Source organism: Gavia stellata, chromosome 29 (genome assembly GCF_030936135.1).
Source record: "Gavia stellata isolate bGavSte3 chromosome 29, bGavSte3.hap2, whole genome shotgun sequence".
NCBI classification, from domain to species: domain Eukaryota; kingdom Metazoa; phylum Chordata; class Aves; order Gaviiformes; family Gaviidae; genus Gavia; species Gavia stellata.
In genome coordinates this window covers 5,408,387-5,432,485 of record NC_082622.1, presented here as the reverse complement: position 1 = coordinate 5,432,485, position 24,099 = coordinate 5,408,387, and the positions used below count along the sequence as shown (strand labels likewise).

At 53.8% G+C, this 24,099-nt stretch overlaps 2 protein-coding genes across 6 annotated transcripts in view; one reads left to right on the top strand and one right to left on the bottom strand.

Moving 5' to 3' along the window:
* The first annotated feature begins 1,103 nt into the window (after nucleotides 1-1,103).
* Nucleotides 1,104-2,492, top strand: TMEM200B (transmembrane protein 200B). Its single transcript, XM_059830936.1, has one exon. It carries the CDS (start codon nucleotides 1,104-1,106, stop codon nucleotides 2,406-2,408), a length of 1,305 nt encoding a protein of 434 aa, XP_059686919.1. The 3' UTR covers nucleotides 2,409-2,492.
* Nucleotides 2,493-15,132: 12,640 nt separating this feature from the next.
* The window catches only part of EPB41 (erythrocyte membrane protein band 4.1), a 48,794-nt gene continuing 39,827 nt past the window's right edge, over nucleotides 15,133-24,099 (bottom strand). For all 5 annotated transcript variants that reach the window (XM_059830813.1, XM_059830819.1, XM_059830820.1 and 2 more), the window contains 5 exons: nucleotides 20,810-20,938; nucleotides 18,979-19,080; nucleotides 18,424-18,504; nucleotides 17,456-17,563; nucleotides 15,133-16,553 (listed from right to left, as the gene is read on the bottom strand). In XM_059830813.1, the coding sequence (XP_059686796.1) occupies nucleotides 17,465-17,563; nucleotides 18,424-18,504; nucleotides 18,979-19,080; nucleotides 20,810-20,938 (411 nt within the window). In that variant the 3' untranslated portion in view covers nucleotides 15,133-16,553; nucleotides 17,456-17,464. The remainder of the gene's footprint in view (nucleotides 16,554-17,455; nucleotides 17,564-18,423; nucleotides 18,505-18,978; nucleotides 19,081-20,809; nucleotides 20,939-24,099) is intronic.

The window sequence follows — 24,099 nt, the reverse complement described above, 5'->3', positions numbered from 1 at the left end:
TAAAGATGTTTTTGGTCTGGGACGTGTTCAGAGCGTGTTTTAGCTTCCCCATATCGCAGGGCACCACTTACCCCGTGCACGACGGTGCCAGCCCAGCTGATGCGTCCCTGCCGGGCCGGTCACCAGCTGGTTTTGGCAGCAACTTTGACACCTTCTTGCTCATCTAGGAAACAAGGTACTGGATAAAATGAAATACGGAGCACTCCAGAACACCCCATAAATCCCTGGATGTGGAGATTTATCTCGGTGTGTGCGTAGGCAGGATCCTGTGGATGTACTGAGCGGGTCGGCTTTCCCCTGAAGCAGAGGACAGCCGCAGATTGGGAAAAAAGCCTCTTTCAGCTAAAATCCGGCGCGGGTGCTATGTTGGTGGGTCCTGCGGTCTGACGAGCGGCTCCAGGCCGACGGGATGTTGGTTTAGGTTTTTAGGTCATGTTTGGATAGGGAGCAGAGCGAACTGGGGAGCTGCATCGCTTGCAGGGCCCCGTACGGTGCAGCTTTGTCAGACCTTTGGTTTGGATTTTCACATGCAGCCGTGCCTCAGTTTCCCCAGCGGGCAAATAAACGACCCCTTCCCTCGCTGCTCTTGAGCAGAGTGGCTGGTGCCGCCCTTTTGCAGGTGTCGTAGGACTCGGTGACCCAGGACAGGTCATTTGGGACCCCGATGCCAGCGATGCCTCTGTGCCGGTGCAGCGGGGTCCCGGCCATCCCGGCACAACCCAGGGGGTTTAGGGATATGAGCGTTGAGGCTTTGGCAGCGTGGTCGGAGGGAGCCCCTTCCACTGCTCTTGGGCGGGGGGAGAGACGGAACTCAAGGAAGGTAGGCAGGCGAAGGAGGAGAGCAAAGCTGCTGGTCCCTGATGTGGTGCAGCCTGAGGGCTCGGTGTCCCCCGTGCTCCCGGCATCCCCACGCTCCTGGTTTCCTCGTGCCCCCCATGTTTCTGGCATCCCCGTGATCCCGGTGTTCCCATGCCCCCTATGCTCCCAGCATCCCCATGTTCCCGGCATCCCGGGCACGCAGACCCCCAGACCCATCAAGTGATGCCTCTTCTCCCCTTTTTTCTCCTCCCCACCCCGCAGGAAGAGCGGCCAAGCCGGAGACGATGACTGCCGAGAGTGCCAAAACCAACGGACCCATGCGGGAGCCGGAGGCAGGGGGGACCAAGCCGCCAGTGTCCCCCGCCCCACCGCGGCGCCGGGGACGCAGGCTGCGGCGCAAGTCACCACCGGAGATCCCGGTGAAAGGGCAGCTCCGCATGCGCTCGCCGTCAGGAGCCTTCGTCATGGTGGGCATCTCGGTGGTCCTGGTGGGCATGACCATCGCTGTGGTGGGCTACTGGCCCCACCGGGGACCCGGGGGCACCGGGGCTGGCACGGGGAACACCAGCACCACGGGGGACGTGAGGAGGGAGGTGGCCACCGGGCGCCACGGGCCCCACAGTGAGAAGCTCAAGCTGATCGGCCCCGTCATCATGGGCATCGGGCTCTTCATCTTCATCTGCGCCAACACCATGCTGTACGAGAACAGGGACATGGAGACCCGCAGGCTGATGCAGAAGGGTCTCTACTCCATGGTGGCAGGTCTCCCCGAGGGGACCGGCCCCGAGGACGAGCGCTGCCAGCACGGGGACCGCCAGCCCGTCCCCAAGGCCAACGCCGAGTGCGTGGAGGGCTGCTACCAGGTGGATCTCTCCTGCCAGCCCTGCCCCGGCCCCGGCAGCAAGTGGTCCAACTGCTACGGCCCCAACAGGCTCCAGACCACAGCCGAGCTCCTCCAGCACCCAGCAGCATCCCCCGCCGCCTCCCTCCTCAGCCTCCGCTCCGGCGCCTCCGCCGAGGCCAACCTCAGCCTCTCCTGCCGCGCCGGAGCCGAGTCCCTCCTCTCCTCGGCCGTTGGCGCCTTGGCGTTGCCCGTCATCAAGCTCAACAACCGCTTGCTGGACGCGGCGGCACGGGGGGCTGGCGAGGGGTTGGAGGGGGGCCCCGCCAAGCCTCCTCCCGAAGCACCGCGGCTCTCCCGGGCTCCGCTCTCCGGTGGCGGCAACATTGTGCCCCATGGCCAGGACCGTGGTGGTGGTGGTGGTCACGTCGTCATCAACATGGATGGTGGCTGCCCTGGCGCGGAGCTGGCAGTGGCGGAGCTCAGCCCGGACGCGCAGCTCCACACCCCGGGACACTCCAAGTCCCTGGACCTCGGCCGGCCGGGGGTGCTGCTGGTGGCCCCCATCAAGGACCGTAAGAACCGGAGCTGGCCCCGGCTGGACCACGTCAGCGTGGTGGGTTACGCCAAACTGGAAAGCACTGGCGAGTCCTCGGACCGGCTGCTGGAGCCCAGCGAGCCCCCGAGCCGGGGCGAGCCCCGACCCAGCTCCTGGGCGGTGGGGATGGAGCAGGGCACGCGGGTCTGACGTCTCCACAGCCCTTGGGGGGACCGTGACGTTGCAGTCCCTCATCCTGGCCCCCAGCACCCACCAGCGACCCCAAAACCCCACGCACAGGAGGGGTTTGGGGACGGCGTTTTTAAGCGGATGCCAAGAGGGAGGTCCCGACCCGCTGCTCCTGGGGGAGGACTCGCCTGGGGTGGGATGTCCTCTCCTGGCTGCCTCTTGACAGCTTCCCGGTGGACGCCCTTGGCCTTACAAGCTCTTCTCCTGGTGGCTTTTCCAGAGGAGCCCTCGCTTTGGGACCCAAACTGCGGGATGGGGACGCAGGGCGGGCGAAGCCCCACTGGCCCCCGCAGCACTTTATTTCAGCGGGGTTGGGGTGGGGGCATATTTTGGGGGTGGTGTCCCCTTGCCCAGCCTCAACCCACCGGAAAATTTGCTTGACCAGAGCACGTAAGCCTGACGGGGCTATTAAATATTATCTCGATGCCACGCGGTCCCACCTCGCCTCATCGTCTCGCCTCATCCCCTCGCCTGCGGGATGCTTGGGGTGGGCAGCGTGCCTGCGGCAGCCGGTCCCGGAGGGTCTCCGAGGCCGTGCTGCCCCTACCCACCTCAGCTGGAGAGAGTAAGGATGCTCTATAACCAGCTGCTGAATATTTGCAGGATAAGGTGATAAGCTCAAGGTTTGGGGTTGTTTTTTGCAGAATAGGGGTGTAAAGGTGCCTGGGGAGCTGCAGGCACAAGCGAGGTGCTGCTGCCCACCCACCGACTGTGAAATTAAAACAGTCGCTGGGGTGCGGCGGTTCCCAAAGCCCAAAGTCTGCGGGTCGGGGTTTATTTGTGCTGTTTTCTGGTGGGGTGAAGGATGTGGGTAGCGGGAGGATGCAGACAGTGGGAGGGATGCGATGGAGCAGAGAGGTAGGGGTGAGTGTTGGTGCTGGTTTTGCCAGGCGCCGTTGGGTGCCGTCGCGTTATTTGGTGCCCTTTGGATGCAGAACAGGAGCTGCACGGGATGAGGCGGTGCGATCCCCGGAGAGAAGGTAGCACAGAAACAGAACCCTCCAAAAACCCATCACAACAGGAAAATGCAGTAGGAAAATGTGGATAAAATGAAAAATGAAGTAGAGAAACAGGATTTGCTGTGTTGGGTGAGGTTGCACTGCGGGATGCAGCTCGCATCCCCTCTCAGGAGGCAGCTCCGGGCTCAGCAGCCTGGAGAAGGGAAGCGTCAGCTCCCCGTTTTCTTGCAAATGAGCAATTTTTGCTCCAGCATTTCTTTCCCGATCCTTTCCCAAGGCCTTTGCCGTGTTTGCCCCTGGGGAAGGGGTGGGCTGGTTGCTGCTTTGGTGCTCAGCCCCGATTCCCATTGATTCCCCCGGCACGTGGTTGCGGTGTCCCTCCGATGTCCCCGTGGGTGAAGCCCACCCAGGAGGGCTCACGGGGACGGGGGTGAGGAGCTGTCAGGTCCCACCGGCCGTGGCACGGCCACGAGGCAGCGATGGTGGGGCCTGGTTAAAATAAATAGGAACGGGAGGAATATCCTTCACCTTTGTATTTTTGAGGCAAGGGCTGGAGGGTCCCAGCTGTGCCACTGGCTCGTGCGAACACCGGGACAAACCTCCGCCAGGGTGTCCTCCCTTGACCCTGGGAGGCATGACGCTGGGGTTTGAGCAGGTCCTTCTCCCCCCAAAAAATCCCTTTTTTTTAACACCGAGCCCATCTCTGGCTCTGACAGAGACCCGGCAGCCGGGGGGTGGTTGGGCACCCATCGCCGGCGGGTGCTGAGGGCACCGAGGTGGGAGCATCCCCACTGCCCCTCCGTGGCAGGGTACCACTTGGGCAGGCGGCTGCATCTTTCCAAAGCATCTTTTTGCTCTTTGCCTGTTTCTTTTCCCCCATCTCCGGGGAGGTTGCACCTACCAAAAAGCAGAGAAGGATTGGTTTTTTTGCAGCAGCAGCTTTTCCTTGTTGAAGCATCCAGCACCGGCACCTTGCCAGGCACTTGGGGACCACCCCTGACCCTGTCCTCCCCATCGATCCAGAAGTAAATGGTGCCCCTCGCACTCTGATTGCTGCCCTGAGCCTGTTCTCCGGCCAGAAACGCCCCGTCAATCCACAGCAGCCGTGTCTGCCGGTGCTGGGGGCTCATCCCAGCCCGTCCCGCTCCCCGCAGCTCTCGGGCAGGAGGAGCCCCGGGATGCCGGCGGGTGTTGAAGGATGGATGAGAGTGCAGGGGCAAGGACGGCTCTGCTCTCCGGCGACTCGAGAGGCTTCAAAATGTGGCGTTGCTGCTTAGATGGGATCTCTGCCTTTTGCCTTCCCAAGACCAGAGCCTGCCGTGGTGCACCTAAGTGGCTGAAATACGTTTTCTCTGCATGAAATGGGGTTTTTGGTTTTGATTCCTTTCTCCGCTTCTCCCCCTCTCCGGTCTGAAGCGATCACAGAGCTCGGACCTTGCAAACCTCGGGGACAATATCCTTCTCCGGACCGAAACATCCCTGCAGAATTGCTTGGAAACTGCCTTTTCTGGCAAAACTATATTCCCAGCACAAGCATTCCCAGCAGCTTAGAGACCAGCGTCCCTGTGGCCTGGGGCTGGGGCTGAGCAGAGGGGAACTGTCCCCGGCCGGAGGCTTTTGTCACCCCTTTTTGTCACCCCGAGGGGTTGGGGATGGGGGACAGGGCTGCGGGAGCCGGGGAGGGTTGTGCTGGTGATGCTGTTGTCTCTCGCCCGGCTTTCGTCGACTTCCACATCGCCCCACATTACCAACGGCGCTTGGCACCGGAGCTGGGAAACGGCGGATTAAAGCCTGCAAGAAACCAAACCGCTCTGCGCTCGGTGTAGAAAAGTCAGGGTTTTCCACAACTGGTTTTTTTTTTTCCTCCCTTTGAAAACGCGGCATGTTCCGTTTCAATTTTTATTATTATTTTTTCATTTTAATGTCTATTTTGCCTTTCAAACAGGAGCGATATCTGCTTCACACCCTATTGCCCAGAGCAGATCCAGCCCCATCTCCACCTTCCCCCGTGCCCCTCCGCCCGCTCCCAGCCTACCCCATGCGAACCCCCCCCCCGGCTGCGGGGCTGCTGAACCCCAAAAAACAACCCCTAAGCTTCCCCCCCCCAACCCCTGCAGTGGGTTTTTTTCCTGCTTGACAAGAAAAGGCTGTCGCTCTCTCTGTCTCCCTTACAAACTCCCCCAAAAAGGTGGGGTACCAGCGTCCCCCCTTGCAGGGAAGCAGAGACGGAGCTGACGGCTGCCGTTCGGGAGTCAATGACATCCCTGAGGTTTCGCTGGGAGCGATACCAGCCCCACGGCTCAGCTATTTATTTGGCTGCTTAATCTCAAAATTATTTAGGCACTGGTTCAATGTAATAAACAGCAACAACAGAAAGTCACCGGCGGGGTCTGCCCCGGAGCAGCATCCCAGGGGATGTGCCAGGAGGTTGGTTTTATCTGAAAATAACTTTTCATTTGGGTTTAAGCAGCTGCAGCCAGAGCTAACGCCAGGCCCTGGGCCACGCTTTGGAAACCAGCAGCAAGAAATTGGGAGCCCGAAACGCCGCGAGGAGCCACGCCAGGAGCTGGTTCAGGGCTGGGGGCTTTTGTTTTAATTTTTCCCCTTCATTTTCCGGCTGGGGCTCAGCCCAACCTCGGGAAGCGGCTCCAACCCAACGTGGCAAATGATGGGGGACGAGAGGGGAACCCAGCTGTAATGTGTCCTGCCTGGACCATGCACCCGCTCCGGCATCCTCCTCCCGCCCAACTCAGCAGCATCCTCCGGGGAGGCATTTCTGAGCCACATAAGGATCGTTTCAAAATGCAAAGCTGCTTTATTAATTAATCCGGTGAGGTGAGAAGATCTGTGCTGTCTCTGGGGAGAGCATCGTCCCTCACCTGCAGCTCTGCCTGCGGACACGGTTTCAAGAGTGTTTGCGGGATTTTAACAACGCTGCTTTCAGCGGGTGGATGCTCTCACCCCCACGCTGTCCCCGCAGCGTGCCGGGAATAACGCTAGGTAGGGCTGGATCTGGGTTAAAAACAAAAATAAAAAACCTAAAGCAGAAAAATCCCCCCTGAATCTCTCCGTTGACCCCGCTCAGCTGCAGAGCTGTGAAGTTAAACCGTCCCGAAAGCACTGGAGAGCTCAGGCTTGTGCAGGGCGATGCTGGCCGGCGTCTTCTCATCCTGCCCAGGAACCGGCTCGGTAAACTATAGATTAAATATCCAGACGTTATCAGCCACCGGCACGTCCCCACCCCCGGAGGTGCCTGCTGCAGGAGGAGATTCCTGCCAAGAAAAGGGAGATTTCACCAAAAACACCAGCACCAGAAAATAGTGGGGTTGTCCCCAACGCTGACCATGGGGTGCCCCTTAGGCCACCACGGCAGAGGCTGGAGGCAGGGGAGGCGAGGGACCCCCCTAACCGCAATGACCCCCCCGACACACACCAGGGGACCTCTGCGCTGGCACACGGCTGTGGGACAGCCGTAGCTTGGGCCAAAAATGGCCAAAATGTGGAAAACGGGTTGGGGGTAACCACTGCCATAGGCTGAGTGTGGGAGAGATGCCCTGGGGAGGGTGCAGACCCCACCAACGGCTGCAAGAGGGTCTCCCACGCCCAGGGCCACCCCAGCCAGCGCTGGTGGGGTGCCAGGCTGGGACACCTCCGTCCCCAGGGGCGGTGGTGGAGGGGGAGTTAGTGACAGCCCCTCCACCACCTCTTTAACCAGGCTTCTGCACGGAGCTGGGGCCAAGGACTGCGCAGCTGGAATGGGGCAGGGTCGGAGCTGGGTCTCGCAGGGACCCCGCCGTGAAACGTCCCCCAAAGGGGCAAAAAAAAAAACCAGAGGGGGGGAAGGAGGGAGAAGGGATGGAGCAGCCACGCCAAAAAAGCAGCAAATCCCAATTGCAAAGGATCCGGAACCAAACCCCGAGCAGGGCTACAGCAACGCTCAGCCAGATCGGCCGCAGCTGGGGGACGATCGCTCCCACCCCACACCTGATGCTGCTCAGCCCACCGGGTCCCACCAAGCTGCGGCTGATTTGCAGCCCTTCTTCCTCCTCCTCCTTCCTCCTCCTCTCCCCACAGCGAGGGAGGACACAGCCACGAGCCTGCCTGGCCGGTAAGTCCATTCTTAAGATTTAAAGTCTGTGCGAAGGAAAGTGCTCTGCTCACGGCCGTGCACTTGTAGTACAGCCAGGGAATGCAAATGTTGGTGCATTATTTAGGGCGAGTGCTCTCTGCTATAAATCTCCTTCCTGAGGTGCTGGCAAGATGAAGAGTCGGGGCCTTCTGTGCCGGGGCTGAGCCTGGGACCGCTGTGACGTGTACCGAGCGATAGTGCGGTGCTTTGCACCTTATGGTTAAAGATGAGGACCCCCTGAGCGGGGGCATGGGGTGTGGATGTGTTCCCTGGTGCTATAAAGCCTCGTGACCTGTTGGTGAGGTATATAGGGTGCTGCTTTTGCATGCTTTATTTAAAAAAAAAAAAAAAAAAGGAAATAAGTGTGATGCAAAGTGCCTCTCTGTATTAATGAGCCAGCACTGAGCCAAGGGCACCCATCTCGGTGCTTCCCGGCAGCCAGGGGAGCAGGGATGGGGCTGGAGCTGGGGTGGGTTTGGGGCTAGTTGCTTGATTATTATTATTTTAAATTTTTTTGTGCTTTATTTCTTTTGGCTCTTGTGGGTTTGGGGGCGTCCTGCACAGACTTGCTGGCACCCCAGGCTCTGCACACTTCTCCTTCTGCAGAAAGGGGCTGTGCAACATGGGGCTGATCCCCTCGGGGCTGCTTCTGCATGGGATGGGGAGAGCTGAGCTCCAAAGCCGGAGTCCCTATCAGCGTCCCTGTGATGTGTACTGCCGGAGCTGGAGCCCAAATCTCTGGGGCTTTGGCTTGGAGCCCATCGGGGAGCACTGGCCGTGCTGGGGGCAAATGGGGGGAAGGAAAGGATGCGTGGCTAGCAGGGTATGTCTGGCATGCAAGGGGTTAACTGGGGCATTTAAAGGTGGGAATTTGGGCTTTGGGAATCCATTCCTAGCCCAGGAAAACTGTCTCATATGGAGAAGCTTGGTAGGACGTGTGGGGGGGCAGCGGGGGAAGGCTTGTGTCTGACCACCTTGGAGCTTTACTGCGGAGGCAGAGCAGCGCGTGGTTTGGGAAGGGCCAAAAGCCGCCGTGTGCGGCTCCCCGGGGACTTGGCATCATGGCTACGCCGGAACGTGGACCAAAGCGTGGCCGGCTCCGGAGCCTGGACCAGCCTCGGTGTCCCGCAGTGGGCAGGATGGGCTGCTGCTTTCGGGAGATGAGATGTACCCACATCGGGGTGCCAGAGCTGGGGCCAATGGAGCCGTCCCCACCGTGGCACTAAATGCCGCGGCCACCCGAGGTGTACCCTGGGTGCTGGAGCTGCACCCACCCACCGCTTTATCCTGGGCGAGTGTCTGGGCGCGGGTTTGCACCGGCACAACTGGCCCACGCCGTCGGCAGCTCTGCAAGTTTCCCTGGAGCTCGCCGAGAGCAGTGGGACGCGTCCAGCCGGCGTGTCCTGCTCCGTGGGTGACGGAGGGGCCGGACACTGGCCAGGGAGCTGCCGCTTCCCCGCTCTGGGGGTTTGAAGGGACGGCGGGGCGATGGAGCAGGCTGGAGCGATGCCGCTTCAGGTCTGCGGTGTTTGGGAAGCCCAGTGCGGAGCAACTGGTCTGTACTGGTGTGCACTGGGGTGTAATCCCACCCGTTGATTCAGTTTTTTCAGCCTTCCAGGGGCTGGTGTGGCCCTGGGGTGTTCTGCAGAGCGATGGGGATGCTCTGCTCCCCCAAACTGACTTGGGGGGGCTGCTCCTGGGGCACCATCGAGCCCTTAGAGCTGGGCTGGGAGCGAAGAGCTGCAGGGGCTGATGCCTGCAGACCTGCAGGTGTCCTGCAGCGGTGCCCATCCCAGAGGGACGGGGATGAAGCGGGGATGAACCCGGCTGCTGCAGGACAGGAGGTCACTCTCTGCTTCCAGCTTTGACTTTTCCCCCGTGCCTCAGTTTCCCCAGTTACGGAGCTCGGGGCTGAGCCCGGTGTGTCCTACCTGGCCCGTTGCAAACACAATTCCTCCCTTTCACCCCTCTTTATCCCTAAACCACACTGGGCTCTCCCGTCTAGAAGTGATGGATTCAACCCCGCTGCTTGTCTTGCTCCGGCAGCAATTCCCCTCGGGGCCCTGAGAGCGGCCCTGACCCCGGGGCACCACGCTGACCCGCTGGGAACACAACTGGCTGTCCGAGCCCCCGAAATGAGAGGAACAACCTAAAAATAGCCTGGGCTGGAATGAGCTGGTGTTTGAATGGGAACTTTCTCCTCCCAGTGTCATGGCTGCTCTGCTGGGTCCCGGGTTGGGATCCAGGATGGAGACCCGAGGAAGGACCAGGAATGGGGATGGGTGATGAAGGGAAAAGGCTTTTGTGGCTCCTTCCCAAAGGATGGGGCTTCTGAGACGGAGCTGTTGCCTTTGGTGTGGGATCCGGGGGCTGGAGCTGGCGCGGGGCCACCCGGGAGCCTGTGGGCTGCTGCTGCCGTCTGCTGGTGTTGGGACAAGAGGTTTGGGGTTTTTTTATTTATTTGCATCTCTCTAGATTGCCATGGTGTTTGTTTACCTAATATTTTCCCTTGCTTGTAGCCAGGCAAAATGCCCCAGGGCTCTGGGCTTGGCAGACTTTGCAGTTGTGGTGGGGGAAACTGAGGCACGGGGCTAAAGGGAAGCAATAGGGCTCAGAACCCGCTCTGGCTGTGAGGGGGTACAGGCACCCCGTGCTTGGGACACCGGACCCAGGGGGGCTTTAAGGTGGGGGAGCTTTAAGGAAAAGCCTTTCCAGTCGTGGAAAGGATCATGGAAAGGATTTGCAGAGGGATCTGGACAGGCTGGATGGATGGGCTGAGGCCAACCGGATGAGGTTCAAGAAGGCCAAGTGCCGAGTCCTGCACTTGGGTCACAACAACCCCATGTAACGCTACAGGCTTGGGGACGAGTGGCTGGAAAGCTGCCCGGCGGAAAAGGACCTGGGGGTGCTGATTGACAGCCGGCTGAATATGAGCCAGCAGTGTGCCCAGGTGGCCAAGAAGGCCAATGTCATCCTGGCCTGTATCAGAAATGGTGTGGCAGCAGGAGTAGGGAGGGGATCGTGCCCCTGTACTCGGTGCTGGTGAGGCCGCACCTCGAATACTGTGTTCAGTTTTGGGCCCCTCACTCCAAGAAGGACATGGAGGTGCTGGAGCGTGTCCAGAGAAGGGCGACGGAGCTGGTGAGGGGTCTGGAGCACAAGTCTGATGAGGAGCGGCTGAGGGAGCTGGGGTTGTTCAGTCTGGAGAAGAGGAGGCTGAGGGGAGACCTCATCGCTCTCTACAACTGCCTGAAAGGGGTTTGTGGTGAGGTGGGTGTTGGTCTCTTCTCCCAAGTGACAAGTGATAGGACAAGAGGAAATGGCCTCAACTTGTGCCAGGGGAGGTTCAGGCTGGATATTAGGAAAAATGTCTTTACTGAGAGAGTGGTGGAGCACTGGAATAAACTGCCCAGGGAGGTGGTGGAGTCACCATCACTGGAGGTGTTCAAGGAAGGTGTGGACGTGGCACTGCGGGACATGGTTTAGTGGGCATGGTGGGGTTGGGGTGATGGTTGGACTTGATGAACTTACAGGTCTTTTCCAACCGTAGTGATTCTGTGGTGGTCTCCCGGTTGACGGCCCCAGGGCTCGGTGGCGGAGGGAAGGGTGGTGGCTGAGCCTCAGTGGTTGGTGTTTGCTGTCCCTGCGCTTGTTCCCTGGGGAAATGAGCTGGGGACAAATGTCCCCTGGGCACTTCAGGTGGGGCTCAAATGTCCCCTGTGCTGTGGGTCTCCTTGCTTGTGGGTCCTACCCGGCAAAGCATCGTGGCTCAGGCGGGTGGGACATGTGGGACTGGGTCCCAGGTGCCACCGATGTCCCTGCCATGCGTCTGGGCCAGGGACAGGCTGGGAGCGCCTTGGGGAGGGCAGGGGCAGTGGGGACAGTCAGCTCAGTGTCCCCTCGCCGTGGGGCTGCTCTGATGCAGGACTCCCAAGGCTGATGGTTTTTCTGCTGGGACATGCTGCTGGGGACCGGCACACCCCAGTCGGTGATGGTCCCCCCGTATCGCCTGATGCTGAGCTGGGCACTGCGGGGACGGGCTGGGACCCACCTCCGCTGTGGGGCAGCTCACTGGAGGCAGCCGGAGCTTAACGCTGCTCCCTGGGTGACATGAAATAATTCAGAGAAGGGGCAGGTGATGCCTTGGTGGGGCACTGACACCTCAAAGTGCAGCTGGGCAGAGTCATTAAGCTATTTCTTGGCTGTTTGACCCCCAACATGACGTCTTTGGGGCAGCGGTTCGTGCTGGGCTGTGGCTGATCATGCCAGCGTGCTATCTGAAGGAGCTGGGACCTCCGCAAGCCCCAGCTCCCCGGGACAGGGTTATTTAAAGCGCGTTTTGGTGTGACCCTAATCGGGTTGGACAAGGCGAGGAGCCTGGGGCTGCCCCGGCCGTGTGTGACAGCCCGCGCTGGCTTGGGGAAATAATGAGATGTTCAACTCTGCCTCCTCGTTGTAAGTAAATCAAGTTGCTGTGACATGGTACGGAAAAGCAGCTCCAGCGGTGGCCATTTCCCAACTATCCGGGGCCGATGTCTGTGGTGCCTTTGCAATTTTTGCTTTACGGTATGTTGAGATTTAATACTTGGAGCAGCTTGAAAGCAAACTGGCCAAAGGCAGGGTGTCGGTAAGATGCCTTGACTTGTCTCCGGAGTAATTTGAATTAATGTTGGCTTTGGTATGCAAATATAGACACGTGCGTGAACAGCAACGGCGTTGTGCAACCCTTCCCTGTCTGTTGGGGAAACTGAGGCACGGGTGGGTGGCACTGCCGGCAGCCCCGGGGCTGCCCCTGACCACAGGGATGCTCTTCCCATCCCACCCCCGGTCTCTGGGTGCCCTAACTGGGCCAACTGGCTTTTGTTCTCTGTCAGGCTGGCGGCCAAGATGCCCCGTCAGCTTTCTGCTCGGTATTTCTGTCCCTTCTAAAGATGCTGTGGCCAGAAAAAATGAGATGGGACCAAAAAAAAAAAAAAAAAAAGACAAAAAGCTGGGTTAGAGCATCTCCCCTGCTCCAGTTCAGTCACATTCGCTTGGGGTTAGGAGGTAGCTGCTGAGCAAAAACCCTCACCCAGCTCACCTCGAATTCAGTAGCTCAAAGGGAGGTTTTGCATCAAGCGATGATGCTTTAGGGAAAACTTGGACTCTGGGGCTCCCTTTTTGCCATTTCTGGGGGCTTTGGTCCTGCACGGGGCCCCGCTGGGAGCTGTTTGGAGCATCTGAAGCTGCCGAGAGCGCAGGAAAATGCAGCTGGCAGAGCTCTAGCGCTCGCGGCACACAGCAGCACCGGCTCTGCCGGGGACACGCTTGGGAGGCAACGGGTCTGGCTTAGGTCAGAAAAAGCAAATTGCCACGAAGCCAGGCTGGGGGGAGAGACCTGGAGGAGGGCGAGGAGAAGAAAAAAAAAGGCTTCAGGGCCAGGGAGACAGTTTTGTTTGAAAATTTATTGAAAAATGCAATACAAGAAGCAATACTGAACACTTACGTCTGTCTATATGCTACGGCAACTTTCCCTTTGATTTACTATGAAAGTTCAAAATAACAGCTCCCATCACTAGCTGATCTATAAAGATTTGCCAATTTTAAAAGTTCCTATTTTTATAAAGAAGAGTGTAAACAGCTAGCCTAGACAATTCACAATTGCCTTAAAAAATTTTACAAAGCTCCTTCATATTCTCAACTAAATTATTTTACTTTTTTTTATTTTACAAGTTTTATCTCTAAGGCTGGGACACTACCACCTCTTAAGGTAATTGTACAATTAGGAAAATCAGCAAACCACAGTTTATTAAAACCAGAAATCAGTCAGTCCTTCGCTAACACATCTGTGTTGGTCAGAGATTGCTATCTGGCAACCGGAGCTGCCGTTCCAGCTTAATGGAGGAGAACATGAGCTCCTTGCCTTCCTTTCTATAAAAACATTCATTCATATATAAATAGCTTCCATATAATGTATATTATACAATCAAGACAGTCTCTGGGTGAATTTGTGGAGTGGGAAGAGCTGGGAACATTCATATAAATAGACCTTACTTAGCTGGTTTGTCCCTAGAAATAACACAGCATGCTGAGCGCCGGGGATTTTAAAAACCTGTTGGAGGTGGAAGGGGTGCGGGCAGCCCCGGCTGAGGATGGAAGAAGCTTCTTCTGCTCTTAACTTTTATCTTCTTCCCAGGCTGCCGCTGCTCCTGGCCAGCTCCTGGGCTCGGGCGCTGCACGTAGGCGGCCGTGTCGGCTGGAGAGGGTCAGCAGGGCTGGAAATCCCCCGTGGGGTCAGACCAGGCGATAACTTGTTTAAAATACTCGAGGAGAAGCAAGAACTTAGAAAGGGGAAGTGTGAGAAGAACAACCTGGAAACAGCCACCCAAAATCCGGGGAAAAAAATAAATAGGGTTATTCTCAGCTATGGGCCCTTAAAAACTGATGTATGCAGGCACAGTGAGCACATCCTTTTGGAAAGGAACCACCTCCCGTGCCGGCAGGTTTCTCACCCTAGAAATCTCCTCCTCAGGGTGTGTTGTCCCTGTTCATTGTGCTCAGGGCACAGGAGACCCCAACTAAACACCCAGGGCCAAGCTTCAGCCTCGCACCATGTTCCCCTAAGTTCTCGTGATGGCCAAGTGCCTTTAAGTGCTATGGACAAACTTAATTTATCACGCTGGCTTTGTCTGGTAAAACTCAGAAATCCTCTTAATGACTACTCAGCGTGCCTGTTTACTCCTCAGGTAGCTGCTCCAAGGTGAGAAGGAAGGACCGAGTGGCAAAAAGCTAAATTCCTAGAAAAGGGACATGGCCAGAGGGATGCTCAGCATGACGGGCGTTTAAGGCAAGCGTTACCCAACTAAGTTGAGAAGAGCAGGGACGCAGACCTGTTAAAGGACCTGCGTGGCAGAGTAAGGAAGGAAAGGGCTGTTTAGACATAAATCAGAAGACTTGATCGCTACACTACAGCTGAGGACTCCTGAAATCCCCAGAGCAGGATACCCGGTACCCAGTGGAAGGTAGAGCATCACCGGAGGGGACCACGCACCCAGAGCAGCCCGACAAGCAGCTACCGGCACGGGAAGGCTGGAGGCTGAGAAGGACCCATGGCCAGCAAGGCTGAAAGCAAGCAAAAATCCAGCAGCTCCAGCATTTTCAGCACAGTCTCCAATCAATACTGACAGCTTAATTAAAATTGCACCTGAATGTGAGGAGCTACACTAAGCCCCAGTGTAGTTCGAAGGCTGTTTGCAGCTAAACAGCAAGTTGTGGCGGCCTGAGCTAAATCCAGTGACTTCTGCAACACATTATTCAAATTTAAAATAGCAGAGAGCTTTTTTTTATTGCCATTTTCTTCCCATCCTCGACTGAGGAGCAGCAACAGAGCACTCCATGCCCTCAGCTACCAATGTGCCACACTATATATATATATATTGTTAAAAAAAAAAAATAATCACAACCTCAAAGTGTACTGAAGTGTTCACAAGTGTCTGGGCAGACTCTTCACAAAGCTTGGAGGTTTTTTTTTCTTTTTAAATTTAAATGCTGGAAGGAGAAACCAGGGCCTGATTAGAACATTTCCACGAAGGTCAGAAAGCAGCAGCGGGAGCTCAGCCCCCCCCGGTGCCGTGGAGAGAAGTGCATCCAGCCCCAGAAAAGATGTTTTCTGGTCATCCCCACCATGCTGGAGATGGCCCCAGTGGTCTGTAAGCTCAGCCTAAAGATGCAGTCACTAACACTGGTATTTCATTCCAGCAAGGTGGTCACGAAGCCAAACGAAGTAGAAAGCCTTAAGCCAGCGTGGAAGAGGGGGTGGCAGCACTTTCCACGCGGTTTGGCTCTATCACAACCAGCAACACCCGACACCTCCTAAGATTTCTTGTTCAGCCTCTTCAAATACAGCTTACAGGCCTAGGAAGGATTGTCAAAAGGGTTTTAAATTAAATGATAGTAGGCTATATGTCCTGGTATATGGGTAATGTGTTTAGCTTTAAACAGCACTGTGAGTGGAGGAAAAAAACCAACCCATGACTGACTTACTTACAAAATAAACCCCTAATTTAAAAATCAGGAACACAAACAAGTGAAAAACTATGACACTGAAAAAAAAAATCAGTTACTGTGAATGCTGCATAAGCCTACCTTAATAGCATTCAGAGTCCAAACACCTTAAACGCACACTTCTAAGGGCTTTTTAATTTAATGGCATCTAGAAAACACAAACAGGTCGGTAGCACTCGGCAGAGACACACAGGAGGAAGGCGAGGTGCTATCACAGTCCTCTTAAAGCTCTAAAATTCACAGTATAAGATACTTGAAGCAACTTCCAGTATTCCTTAAACCTAGTCAACTATTAAGATGTGTGCATAGGCTACACCACAAAACCCTACTGTGTTCACACAGCGGGGGCCTGAAACCCAACGGGGAGGAAACTTGGAGCGAAGGCAGCAGCTCTGCCCTGCACGCCCAGGTATCGCGGCTGGAGTCTCAAGCTCCCTAGAGCTAAAAAAAAAATAAAATCAAGAGGCAATCGGAAATGCTGCACAAAACTGAAGTCTGACTTTTTTCAACTGACTCTCCTGGCAGAAGGACCCACGGCTTTTTGAAGGCGTGTACGGATCCCGCGCTCGGAATATGCACGGATGTGGCTTGTCTCCGTTATCCCTGACGAGGCGGAGGGAATACGACTTAAAAAAGCGAGCCTTTGAGCCCTGCGAGGTGTGTCGGGGTCTGTATCTGAAGAGGCTATGCGTGAGAGGGAATGCAAAATTGAAAACCTGTAAAAAATATTCAGTACAGTTAGAAATATGGCATACTTTTGTCACAATATATATTAAAAAAAAAAATCTATATCCAATAGGATCCAGTGGAGTCTGGAAAATCCCAAGTAAAATGTCAAAGCGCAACTCCTAATAAATGATATGAAAGTCTCTGAGTGTCAAGTCTTGTAAATCCGAGGTCTTTGTGCTCCAGGTAGATTCGTGGTAGTTTTGCTGGGTTTCTTTTTCCTGGTGTTGTGTCTGGCAGGAACGCTTCCTAGAAAGAGAGAAACATGGGAAGTTATAGCTACGGACAGCTGGCTTTCCGGGCAGGAGAGGAACCTGCTTGCTTCCCTAAAGCCGCTGGAGAACTGACATCAGAAGGTGAGTTACCATCAATGGCTCAGAGCCACCTCCAGGCCTGGCACAAACAACATCCTGCTCCCATCCCTGAAGGACCTTATTTTCAACTCCAGGAACCCTTAGGAGACCTCTGCCATTTTTATGTAGGTTTGGACAGTTAAAAAGCTGAACCGCAATGTCTGTTAAACCATGCTGTCTCTCCTCTCGCCTAACTTCTTGTTCCACCTCCCAAATCTCTGCCAAGTACCAGCTCTGTTGGGATGAGGCAGGACACGCACAGGGCAGCGCGTAGCACCGACTTGGGCAACACCAACGTCACCGGCGCGGGGCAGGACGGGCTTTGCAGCATTGATGCACAGGCAGAGCTCCTGGATTCCTTGAGCAGCTCTTTCCCCAAACCACCAAGACTGCAGAAAAGGGATCTTTCCAGGCAAGTCAGTAGCTTGGGGTCCAGCTCAGGGGTTACCTGGCACTGATACAGGCAGGGGTCTACATGAAACCTGTAGCTCAGAGTGCCGCTGGTGCATCGAAGGTGTTTGGTAAGGCAGAACAGCCTCATCACAGGAGCCACGTAGCTTCTTTTAGGCTTTTTTGGCTCATTTCCACTGCAGGATTAGTCTGTATTTGTGACTGTTCATCAGCCTTCAGTGATTTAATAGGAATAGCCTGAGTGGAAGTCATCAGCTAACAATAATTTTACTTAAACTTTGACCATATTTAGCCAAACCTTGCTTGCACGGAGGTCAAGCCCCCTGCCCTGGGCAGGGAAAGCAGCACCCCCCCCATCACCCACTTGTACGTGGTCTCCCTACTTACACAGCCTGGCTACTCCTCTGCGATCTCGGTCTCCTGGTGCACAACCACTTTGGTCACCGACATGTCCGGGTGCTGTTCCTTTGCTGCCTTTATCGCCTGCGCTAGAACCTGAAAGAGACCACGTTTCAGAGCACGCCACCGAGGGTCCTCAGGGGGACAAGAGACTATTTCTAACTCCGGGGAGAGAAAAAGAAAAGCGATTCCACTTCAGCTGCACAGTTTGGTGACTTTTGGTGGTATTTATTAGATTATTTCCAAAAGGAAAAGCTGTTTTCTAAGAATACACTACATCTCTCCACTGCCCCATGGTAGAAGATGGAAGAGAGCAATTAAGCAAACCCTGTTTATTCTTCCAGCAAGTGTGATGAGCAAATTTCAAACATTTTCTTTTGGCATTAATAAACTAGTTCTTGTCATATGAATATTCTCCAGCCCCATGATACTTGCAACTAAAATTAAATTCACAGTATAATCCTCTAATGACAAAATCATCACCTCCAACACACGCTAGAGGCCAATGAGGCTGACTCATCAGAAAGGTTTCATATAAAGCCGATGAGATTTAACGCAGGTGCTGAGTGCTATGAAATGACTTCTGGCACTATGCAGCAGCAGTAACGCTTCAAAGTTATACTAGAAAATTAATGCAGATCATCCAGATGTCAAGGAAAACTTTTATTTCACATTTCTGTGGGCTTTTTTTAAAAACTGCATTTGTCCAAAACAATTCCGGAATCCAAACTTTGCTGCCAACACCAGTTTCAGAGCAGAATTGAGCTTTGCTGGCCCAGCTATACCGCTGTGTACTGTCAAAGAGGAATTTATTATTGAAATCAGTTTTGAAGTTTTACCTCTACCCCAGTAAAATTTCCCTAGGTTGTTTTCTGGTTAAATTGTCCTCAGAAAGGCAGCCTGTCTAGTTCGTGCCAGCTCCGAGAAGCTCTTTTGGACCGCATCCAAGCTCCTACCTGGTCGTGGTCTACATCTGCGTCTCCTGTGATGACAATCCTCTTTTCAATCCGTGTCTCCGAAATGCCACCTTTTACAGTCTAGTACAAAAGGAAAAAACGACCGTTAGTCTAGAAGCAAAAAGGAATTTGAGTGGACTGGGGCTGCCTGTCTAAAGACAGTATCCAAAAATAGCATTACCAAATACTGCTGCCATACCACGGTATCAGAATCAGGGGGGAAAACTACCACAGCTCAAAGAAAAAAATGTCAAATAATCATTTTCTTATAACTGAGTCAGGGAAAGAGCTTTGACTCACAGTACAGTTCTTTCCCGTTGTCCCACAGGACAGTCAGAGCCCGTGCCCACAGACTGCACTGCAAATAGTGCGTAATCTACAGTCTTAATTCAACGCAGGCAAACCTGGGAACCTCATGCTTTGTTTCAGGTATTAATCACTTTTTAAAAGAACTGGGGTTTAAACTTTTTTTCCTATTATTCAACTCTGCCCATCTCTCTATCGTGTTGTCGTTTTAGTTGTTGTTGTTGTTTTAGTGTGTTCCCATGCTGTTACCTTTGTGATCTGTGTGGTGGTGGTGCTGCTGGTGGTTTCCGAAGTGATGGTCTGAGCAGTCAGCAGGATGCCAGGGTCTAAATCTCCATTGCCACCATCTGTCTGTGGGACAGAAGAACAGGTCATCAGTCTCTGCGGGCAGTGGGGACAGAAGCAGGGTCTCCACATCAACAGAGCAGGACGCAATCCGAGGCCAGAAATTCCTCTCCATCGTGGCCCAGGGGACAGAGTGAGCTGATCTGCAGCCTGCTGAGCTGCGCCCAGCTGCACAAGGACTTTGCAGGTCTCTGAAGGCTCAGCACAAAGCCCATGGACTTTAAGGCTGGAAATGCAGGGATCCACAAAATCACCCAGGCAGGACCTATGACACCCCTCGGACCAGGTGGGCTGGGATATACCTAAATCTGGGTACGCTGCAATGCCTGTCATGCTCTTCCATGCCAAGCTGCATGCTTTGGACCACGAAGGGAGACCAAAGCAGACACCTACCCTGAATTTCACCTGCCTGGATCCACGGAGGTTCACAAAGCCAGAAAGCACAATCTGTTTCAGAAGGTTCTTGTTACCCTTCCTCCCTCCTGACACCACCTCGCACATCACTCGCTTTAAACTCTGCAGAAGCAAAGCCCAGATACTTGCTGAACTAGGAACAACTTCTTTTATAGCTGGGTACTTGGTTCCCAACCTGCGTGACTCAACCTTCCAAGGTCCAACGAAAAACCTAAACTAAGTCATCCTGCCAACTCATCCTGGCCGTGCTGTCCGTGTCTCCCTTACGGTGCACCGCTAACGAACGCTGGGCAGCATCCCCAGCACGGCGGTGGGACGATATCTGGAGTTACCACAAGGTGGGACCATTTTCCACAGGCTGGAAAAAATCTCACGGCACATCACAAGCCGGTGCACGCACGGCTGACTTCTCCCAGACCTGGAGACGCACTTTTCCTTTTCGCTTCCCAGTTAGAAACGGTAACAGCAGGAACCGGAGCAAAACTATTCATCTAGTCACTCGCTGAGAAACAGGGCGATGCTCACCACCGCCCAGCGCAGGCATGTCTGAATGCCCCCTCTACTCCTGCAATCAGGGAGGATGCTGAGCAGCCACGGGATTCCTTGGGAATCCCGTTATACAAGCACGGTCCATGGGATACCCACACCAGAACCTACAGCCCACGGTCACTACACTCCAACAGCAGAGCATGGGCTGCTTCTAACAACCAGAGTTACGACAAACCCAAGCTAACACAGGCTCCAAATTCTCAAAAACATAAATAAAACCTATTTTAGATTGAGGATTAATTTTAACCTCAGCAATGAAACCATACCTGCATGTGTCGGTATCGCTCCACTAACATTTCTTGTTTCCAATCACCAGATACCCACTCTGGTTGCATTTTATACAAAACTTTTGGGTTTCAACACCTGTTTCAAGGTTGGAACCTAACAGACAATCAAATTATTTATAAACCAAGTTCTGAAGAGGCATAAACAGCAAGGAGAGCTGGGGAAAACAAGACAAGGCATCTCTTGCAGAAAAAAGGCCAACTCAGGTTGACAATCTACATCCCAAAGCCACCAGTGGCTGAATATAAATTCTGTTTGCCTGCACATCTTGAAAAAATAATTACTCTTCAGGGAGACTAAAAACACTGCGCCTCTAAAAATACCAGATGCACCTGGAAATAGTGTCCACAGCATCGGATAACGTCTGTGCTGCGACTCAGATGCTTGGAGAAAGGCAGGTGCTGCTGTCTCATCCGGAGGATTCGGGAACAAAATGCTTACTTGAGTTTAATTAAGCCCCTGGAAAATTAATCACAACACACCTTACCTGTGCAGCTTCATAGGTGATGGTCTTCGTCTCCGTGTGGACAATGGGGACTTCTTTCGTGGGAATTTCGCTTTTGACAGCGCTGGACACATCGGAGATGGTGACCGTCTGTGTCTTCACTAGCGGTGGCTATGAGACAAGGTTAAAAACATCTCCGTAAAGACCCAGTTAGCATTTCCACATCGTGAGCGTGTTGCTGGCAAATGTTCTGACACTGATCTGATAAAAGCACTGTGGGAACCAAGGTCAGCCTGGAAATCTTTGTTTTTAAGCCTATGGTATGACACGCTGCTCAGAGGGCAGAGAGCACGCGTGAGGATTAAACAGCCAGAAAAATCCTCCAGACCTTCCCCAACACCGTTCTCTCAGGTCAGCCCAAGCGAGGCATTAAGGGTGTCACAATACCACAAAGAAACTGTCTCCACCGATTATTAACTTTCTAATTACTAGAAGCTCATTGCCAGCTGCCAGTAAAAGATGATACTCATCTACTGATGACAATGCCAAGATTAACACAAACCCTGGGCAAATAAAGACTTGATCACAGCCGAGAAGCTTCATCCTGACTGCAAGTGAAACACTATATTATTAAAAATCCTTATCAGATCCTAGGTCTTTAACTTTTATTAAATCAATGTCAGACAAAACAGAAACACGGGATCTCAAAAGAGAAATGGGGGGGGGAGAGAAATCAGTTGTTCCACCACCTGATAATTATCCAGAAGACGACAGAGTTAGTTCAGACCCACAGTGTTTTCCCAGAGGGCTCGATTTCTCCTCACCATCCCCAAACCTGGCAGGTGCCACCGTGATTGTTAGCAGGGGAGGTGGGCATCTATTTAACCGTATGCAATTAATATCAACACTGAAGCAGGCAAAAATATCTCCCACAGTGGGGAGCAGAAAGGGACGTTGAAGCCCACGTTCACGATGTAAAAGCACGTTTGACAGCGCTTCAAATTGCTCTGCCTTGCTAAGGCTCAGCCTCCGGTACAGCAGGAGATGGCAAAAACCTTAAGGAACTAAAATTACATGCCTTTAGAGCCTAAATATTTCCCTTTTGGGGGATGCAACAGGACGCTTTGACCAAAGAAAGGCAAAGGGCGTTCGTTGCACTGCGGCAACTGTATTTAATGCAAAGATAAATTGAGAGGGGCTCATATTTAATGCAAAGATAAATTGAGAGGGGCTTGTGTGCACTGACTGCGGGAGATTAACCAGCTAATTAGCTCCAAGCACGAATCCAAGCCAAGGAAACGCAACTCCTCTCTGGGTCCGTGGCATCTGCTTGCTGCAGTGTTTGGGTTCCCACTCCAAAGCCATCCGGGGGGGTTTGGGGGAGCAGGCGCTGGGGCTCACTACCTGGAAGCAGCGAATGACTGCCGGCAGCCCGGTATTAACATCTGAGTCGTGACACTCGCCATTTAGCTTTCTAAAGGCAAATCTGTCTTCGCCATCCTCTGCCACCTCCTCCTCTCCTCCCCAGGGCTGCCGGGGAGGTGCGGCAGGGCTGGCGGGGGGCTCCAGCTCAGAGAGCTCCGAGTCCTTCTCCGCATCCGCACAAAGGCCCTTTCCACATCTCAGGTCCTCCTCACTCGCGGGGAGGCTGGGAGCCGCTGCCTCCTCCTCCTCCTCGCTGCTTAGGGAGGAAGCAGCAAAGTCACGGCTGGGAGAAGGCTCTGAGGCGGGTGGCACTGGGGTCTCACTAAAAGCTACCGACTGCTCTGAGCCCCCCCACGCAAAGCCAGTGTTAACACTGCTCCTCTCTGGCACTGCAGCCACATCCTCTCTGGAGGGAAAGTCACTCATTTTCTAAAAAGAAATGAATACACAAAAAAGGCCAGAGAGAGAGAGAGAAAAAGAGAGCGTTAGGGAGAACACGAGGTCATGAAGCATAAAGGCAAAACATCGGTTTCTTATAATACGTCACATCCCCCGTAACACATGCAACAGCAGTGGGTTCGGACACTTGGAAGCTTGAAAACCTTTGTGCTATGCGATGTATCAGTGCGTTTACTGACACGGCCTTCCTGGTGCATTAATAATCCCCTCTCCTAAAGTTTAAGGAATTAATATTAAAACAACTCTCTGCACCTAAAGGAAGAGCCACCACTAAGCACTTTTTGCCCAGTTTGGAAACAGGAATAATTTCAGTGTAGCAAGCGGGGATTTGTGCACATCGAAAACTGGCACGTGCAACAAAACCCACCGACTACACCAAAACCACACCCCAATTCTGCTTTTAACTCCTTGAAATATTTTACGCTGTGTTTTAATTTGCCCGTGGACGTTAAAAGAATAAGCCCAGAATTAGCGTGTACAATCATCCGCAGAGCCTGTGCTTTGCTCCTTTCCTCACCCCTGGGAACGCTCACACCTCCGACCATCCTCGTTTGCTGTTGTAGTCTCCAGGACAACTAACACAGATTTGGCATTATGGCATTAGTAAAATTATTGTAAGAATATCTACAAGTTAGTATTGAAATCAACCGTTTCAATTACCAAGAGGCTCCAGAACTGGCGATGCAGTCTGGTCATCTGAAAGAATTTGTACTATTTCTTCGAGACAAACCAGTTCAATTAACTTAGCACAAAACTTTTCAGCTGAGGAATAAAGAAAGGCGGCTTTAAGCTGGCTGGAAAGCCAGATGTTCACGCTGATGTGCGCTGACCCCATCGCCACCGAGCATGCGGTTCAGTTTATTGCTCAACGAGCTGCGTTTGACCATTTATTCGGGACTACCGAAATATTTGTAACATACTTTATCCCAAAAGCAGTTGGCGCACGGAAACCTTTGTGGTAGCTAAACCTCCTGAAGGTACAACATAATTGGCATTTGTGATGGTGCATGGGAGGGAAGACACGTAATGAAGCGACTCAGCCCTCCGAGAAGCAAGCAAGCATGTCTAGAGCACCTGAGATATTTGGGAAGAGCGTGCCAAGCCAGAGGGTTAACTAAGGCTGGTGTTATTCTGCTCGTTCAGCTCGTTAGCAAGGTCTCAACTAGGTCTTCTCACATCTCTGGGAGCCCTCTAGCCAGGAGGGAAGCAACAGTGACAGAAGAGAAGAGAAGAGTTAAAACATGAACAAGACAGAAAGTTTTAGCAAAAATCAGCTGTTTGCCCAAAAGCCCGAGCGATGAATACTTCATATGCAGAGAGAAGCAGCATTTCAGTCACCAGCAGTGAATGATGGCTACAGTCCTGCCTGTGCTAGAAACTGAGTTTCTCATTATTGGCATGGAAAGTTGCCTTCAAGGAAGGGCAGAATAAGCAGTTACGGGCACCTA

What these genes read in the sequence shown, in the direction of transcription:
- TMEM200B (XM_059830936.1), top strand. Translation starts at nt 1,104, where the DNA reads ATGACTGCCGAGAGTGCCAAAACCAACGGACCCATGCGGGAGCCGGAG.